This window comes from Neoarthrinium moseri, assembly GCF_022829205.1.
Source record: "Neoarthrinium moseri strain CBS 164.80 chromosome Unknown scaffold127_Wmoseri_CBS_16480, whole genome shotgun sequence".
In the NCBI taxonomy this organism is placed as follows: domain Eukaryota; kingdom Fungi; phylum Ascomycota; class Sordariomycetes; order Amphisphaeriales; family Apiosporaceae; genus Neoarthrinium; species Neoarthrinium moseri.
In genome coordinates this window covers 39,439-45,438 of record NW_026055241.1, presented here as the reverse complement: position 1 = coordinate 45,438, position 6,000 = coordinate 39,439, and the positions used below count along the sequence as shown (strand labels likewise).

Sequence of the window (6,000 nt, the reverse complement as noted above, 5' to 3'; positions counted from 1 at the left end):
GTCCCAACAACTTCCCTGGTCACTGTCTCATTCTTCGCCTGTTTCGGGTACATTCGACCAACCTAAAGGCTAACTAGATTCCCTGTTTCACCAGAATTCTCAGCTAGGCCAGCGAATCGTCACTATGGTAGGGGAAAATTCTCAATACGCCAAGAATGCCTCCTGATGGCTCTCTGAAGACATCTCAGTCCTCCTCTCTACAATCATGACTGAAGGCAACGAGGAGTTGCTGGTCAAGGGTTGGAAAGAGGTCGCTCAGATGCTTCAGCCAATATGGGGAGACAAGCATAGCCAGGGCGTATCCAAGTGAGTTTACATTTTATCCTATCAATTTTGATTTAAGGGCCTGTGCTGTCTGACCGAATTGACCCAGACTTCGCTTCCAGCAACTGCGCGTCGCTTGTCTGAAGATGGACCAGACAAATGCGAGTGATTCTTCCAACAGTGCCAGAGGCCCTTCTTGTTCTGCTTCTAAGCTTGCTACGTCCGGTGAGCGACGGGCGTCACCGAAGACAAAGACTACGTCCAGCGGAGATGGTACTGACCACGGTGATTGCGAAGAAGATGGAGGCGAAATGTCAAAGAAGCGAGCTCGTAAGACCAAGGCTCAGGCCGTCTCGGCCGGGATGGACCAATTTGAGTCTATTGGCGCAGTGGACGAGTCCTGAACGTTGGTTTGAATACTCCAAGGTGTAATGGACTTCGGGCTACTCGTTGAAACTGATGGCACTGACCTGACTTGTACTTGTACTGCGTTCAACGTCTCCTCGATTCAGACATGGAGACTGAATAGGACAAAATTCTTCGTTTCGAAAGTTGCTTGGACAATGGTTATTGACCTAGGAAAGATCAGTTGGGCCTCGTTATTTTTCCAAAAGCCCTGATGAGTTGATGAATAATGGGCTTAAGCATAAAGCTGCATGCGATCACACGAATTGTCCCGAGGACTTACGATGATCACGGAGATCCATTCTAGTAGGAAGCGAAAATCGCACAACAAACAATTCCAAAGTCTGCTTGCGGAACACTGAAAAGAATGCGGAAAGCGATTCACCTCAGCATAGCTAAACCTTACCGTTCCTCTTACTTTTAAACACACTGCGACAGGAAGGAACTATTCATCTGAGAAGCTAGGTATTGATTAAAGAACGAACTAGCGGAACTTCAATTTGAACTTGCACAGATGATCCGGAAAATCTTGATGTAACTATGAGACGTGGAATCAATACGATGCTGCTAAATGTGCGAATTTTATTGTCTTTGCAGTTGTAAGCAGGCTGCAAGTCTAGCATGAATATCCATCCATGGAATTGTCCATTGATCCACGCTGCAGAACGGAGATATTTTGGAATTGCTTTGTCATCGGCCTTGGACATCGATGCAGCTGTCAAGTGGGGCGGCTTATTGCTTCTGTGAGATGAGGCCTTCCTCATTGGCTGCAATGTTCGAAGGACGGTTGTCCGAGACGTTGGTCTCAGTCTCGGTGAAGTTAGGCCGCGCACCAGTGGTGTCGTTAATGACGTTCGTCGACAGAACGTATTCTTCCTTGTCAATGTGGCGGAAGTAGAAGAACTGGGAAACCAGGTCAGAAACATGTAGGAAGTGATAAGTTTAAGACCAGACTTACGAAGAACACGGTAACAAAGGCGCCGAGGACAGTAGGAGCTGCAAAATCCCAAATCAAGTGAGGGTCTGCAATAACCTCAGATGCTGCCAAGTTGACGATGAAGGCAAATCCAGTGTTGAGCAGATTGATGGCGGACACAAGGCCCCTCATGTTGACTGGGGCACGTGAGTACGCAATGCCATATGCAGGCACATTGATGAAAAGCTCGGAGAAACCTCCAAGGGCGTACGGGATAGCCTCCCACCAGAGAGAGATTGGCGACACTAGGCCGCCTTCAACACATTCCTTGGCCGAAGAGCCATAGTACCCGCAAGGGTTGGTTTCATATGCCTTCCAGCACAGAATGGTGTAGCCGAGCCCGGCCAGTGTCGAGATGAAGAAACCAGTCGTAATACGGGCCACAGGACCATAGTGGACCCCGGCCTTTCGCAGTGCTGGATAAAGAGCAAAGTTAAGGACAGGGTTCAAAAGAATGATGCTCAAAGGATTGAAGTTGCTGATAACGTCGTTTGGAACACCGTTGCCAGTAAGCATAGTACCAAGATAGTTAGCCGAGCTGCCGAGACCGTTATCGTTCCAGTACTGAACGGGGAAGAAACAGAACATTCCAGTCGCCTGCATAGTACGTTTAACATCCTCCACAAACTGGTCGTTCCAACGAGTCTCGACAGGAAGACCGTGTGTAACGTGGTACGAGGGCTTCGCAGGCTCATACCATCCGGGCTTGCCAATCCGCAAGATACCTCCCTTCCTCATGCAATAGCCTAGGACCCTGAAGACGTTGGGAAGATCAGAGCCACCAGGCGGGTGCATTACGAGCTTTGGCTTCAACCAGATCAGAAGGATAGGGAGCGGGAGGTATAGCAGGAGTGGAAGGAGAAAAGCTAACCACCAACCGACAAGACGCGCACAATACGAGGTTGCTGTGGCCATGAAGCCGCCGAGATTGATCAACAAGTAGAACCACAGCATCACTCGTTCGGTCGAATGCTCGGGGTCTTCAATGACACGCTCGCCCGTCGGCAGTGTCTTCACGACCGGGACATGTGACGACATCTGGTCGAGCAACAACGGGGTCACGTTCGGCTTGAACATCGCAGCTCCAAAAGCCAAAATGTAGACACCGATGAAAAAGGGAATCTTTGCCGTTCCATCTTCGAGCAGTTGTCGAGCACCGCCTACAAGAATGAGGACGTGGCCAACGCCACAAAGCATGATACCCCAGAAAATCATATTGTATCGTCCGAACCGGGTGTCTGCAAGGTAGCCGACAAATAAAGGGAGCACGTAGGCAAGCATGTTGAACGACTGGCTGGTCGCATTGGCAACCTTCTCACCCAAGCCCAAGGCACCCTGGGTTGCCTGACTGCCATATGGCGGCGAGCCAAGACCATTCCCACCGATCGGCAGCGGACGATTGATGTAGTTGGTCCAAATGGTAACACAACCTGTGGAGGATCTAGGTCAGCATGTGTCTTTTGCGCACAGGTCTCGCGTTTCTTTGCGTCAATACTGACCATAGTACGAGGCGCGTTCGCAAAACTCTACAGCGCACAGGCAGTAGGCCAGATAGGGCACCCTTCCGGGCACGCGGCGCAACGTCCGTAACTCTTCGTCTGTCGGTTTTCCCTCGTAATCTTTGTGCAAGATGGCAGTGTCTTTCAGCGCGACCTCCACAGCAGCGTCAACATGGTGTCCAACAACATTGCTGGGTTCGACATGGCCCGTCTTCTCGTCAATGCTGTCACCGTTGGTGTTGGCGTTGGCCGTAGCCGGTCGGTCGCCAATCTCCTTGTCGGCCGCTAAAATAGCCTGAACGTCAGTCTTCTGGGTGGTCCCATCCTTTGGCAAGCCGCAGTTCTTGAAATGCTTGTTTCAACGTCGAGGGGCACTAACACATCTTGGCTTCGCTGGGCGGCTTGGACTGATTCAGCTCGCAACCCGTGCGTGGGATAAGGCGATAAAGCAATAGGAATGGTGGCCAAGGGACCAAGAACTCTCTATATGGGGCGCCGCCTCCCTATCTATGCACGCCGCTGATAGCCAGCCTTATGGCAAAAATGCACGCGCCTCGGACGAATAACCTGGCTGCAGCATTCTGGAAAATGAAATGTTCCAAATTGCCCCAATGGTCGGTGGCTCTCCAGTTTCGGACGTCATGTCGGTTGGAAGCAATCAACTCGATTCGGAAGGTGACATGCGACCGAGGACCCTACTCGTCGGACGGGAGCCACCTGACCGGGGTATATCATTGGGCGGAACTCATCCCGTTATCAATAATGCTGATCTTCGGTGAGATTTCTAGAACGAAGAGGGAAGCTCGAGGTCGCATTGGTGAATGGGTCCGTGTGGTCAACCTGGGGGCCTGGCCAGCCCGTCATCTTCTCTCGTCCGTCTCGTATGTTATATCCGACATGGTACAGACGAAGGAGCTACAGTTCGAAACGAAACCAATCGGAAGACCCCAATTACCATCAGCTGTTGTATTAGGCAATCGATTCACCAAGGTATTGTGGGGATTCATGATTAGCATCCTCACTTCAGGCAGCTGAAGGATTCAGCGCACAGTCGGATCGAGATTGAACGCTATCCCTGATCCAATGTCACCCTGGCGGAAGCACTAGCACACGGCAGGACCCGAGAAATCCTGACTCGGTTTGCTCAGGCAACAGGGCACGATGTGATGGGTCTTATGTGATCTCTGGCCTGATACCATATGCCCGGCGGATGTCCCTGCATCTGGATTGTCGGGTGCCAAATGGTCGGGATCGTTCAAATACAAGTTAAGTCAGTGGGGGTGGTTAGGGATGGGCCTATACTAGTGTCAGGCCATGGCGTGCATTTGGATCATACTGCCCCCGCATGTGGTGAATACTATGTACAGTCGTGGCCTGGCACTGTATGCTCACAGACAGGACTGCCAGCAGCCATGCGCGGCAACGGGTAGAGACGGAAAACACAGCTTGGCATCAAGTTGACGAAAAGTGCCCGAGGACCATAACTTTAAAGCAGGAATTGGCGCGCAAGGAAAGTGACATCCCGGTCCCATCCCTGTTACCCCGTATTGGCGCCTTGGGCGCCGCCGCGATCCGTCGTAGCACCGCGGGGCCAAGCTCAAACCTGTCGATTTAGCAATCCACCTGGCTGTGCTTGGTTACTGTGTCCGGTGGCACTCGGCGTGTTGGTTGCCACGATTGCTTGGGGTATATGAGAGAAGGATGACACGACGGTTTCTCGGTCCGATTCCGTGGAACTGTGTAGGGAGCTTTCCCTGGCCAGTCTTCCGCGATTGGTCAAAGACCCTTAGTCCTAGAACTCACTCTCCAAAGGTCATGCGACTGCTCTTTATTCATGCTTCTTGTCATTTAGGTCACAAATTACCTGAAGCTGGGGTAGTGAGCAGCCCAATTGCCAGTCTAAACACACGACGTACTATGCTTACCGCAATGTCGCTGCACACGAGTCAAATGGTACCTGTCTTGGTGGATAGGACGCAATACCTTGAGGGGTTGTTAGACTTGCGGTACAATTTACTGCACTCCAATTCGAAGCTCGCATGTCCCAGACTCGAGGCGCGTTTGGAAAGCCGTGGCCAGAGTTATAATTATTGCTATTGAAATTGTCGAAACGTGTTTACATACCCTTAATCCTATATGCAGTAGTATTCGGCACTGTCTCATTCCTCCTTGGTAGAGGCCGGCGACCAAGTTATCCTGCGGTATGCCACTGACACTCGTTATTGAGAACCGGGACCTATCGATAAGATATAAAGCTAGGGTTCACTTCACATTGATGCTAGTACAAAAAGGTGGAATTGGAGCATTTGGCCGGAAGAATCCCAATGTACTTCACAACCAAAAGGTCTTTACGTAACACTAGGACTCAGTCCTCGGCGTGGCCTCAAGTACATCCGCTCCCCCGTTTTAACATCCTCGCTTAAACATAGACAAGTGCAACGCGATTTTCTGGATACCTTTTTCTATCATCGGAGCCCCTTTTTAAAAAAAAGGATATTAAATATCAGTCCCTGGTGGTTATATCATGTAAGGTATTCGTTATATGTCTAGGTTCCTCGATGAAATAAGCCACTTAACAATGTTGTCATAGTGGCATGATTTTATGTATATGAAGTTACTACTGGACCACTTCACTTAATAGAGAACGAAAGACTGTATTATCGTCGCCGGAGTGCACCAAAAACTTAATCTCATCTCAAGGGGGGCGGTCCAGACACGATCCAGTCAAGTCACTTCCGTATGATGATCGATCACCGCCGACAGTTCTGAAACTACTGACGACAGGTGTTATCAGAATTGTACCGCATATACTCGTAGTATACCATGTCCTAGCCCAATCGTAATTCCTATTGGCTC

The 6,000-nt window shown here is 50.4% G+C and overlaps 2 protein-coding genes across 2 annotated transcripts; one reads left to right on the top strand and one right to left on the bottom strand.

Annotated features, from left to right (window-relative positions):
* Positions 1-205: 205 nt before the first annotated feature.
* On the top strand, positions 206-668 carry JN550_013660 (uncharacterized protein; the record flags this gene model as incomplete). Its single annotated transcript, XM_049312272.1, has 2 exons — positions 206-306; positions 374-668. 2 exons carry the CDS (start codon positions 206-208, stop codon positions 666-668), a joined length of 396 nt encoding a protein of 131 aa, XP_049164385.1.
* A 733-nt stretch (positions 669-1,401) lies between these two features.
* On the bottom strand, positions 1,402-3,527 carry JN550_013659 (uncharacterized protein; the record flags this gene model as incomplete). Its single annotated transcript, XM_049312271.1, has 4 exons — positions 1,402-1,572; positions 1,628-3,075; positions 3,145-3,429; positions 3,524-3,527. The coding sequence occupies 4 exons, from the start codon at positions 3,525-3,527 to the stop codon at positions 1,402-1,404; spliced, it is 1,908 nt and encodes a 635-aa protein (XP_049164384.1).
* Between the last annotated feature and the right edge of the window lie 2,473 nt (positions 3,528-6,000).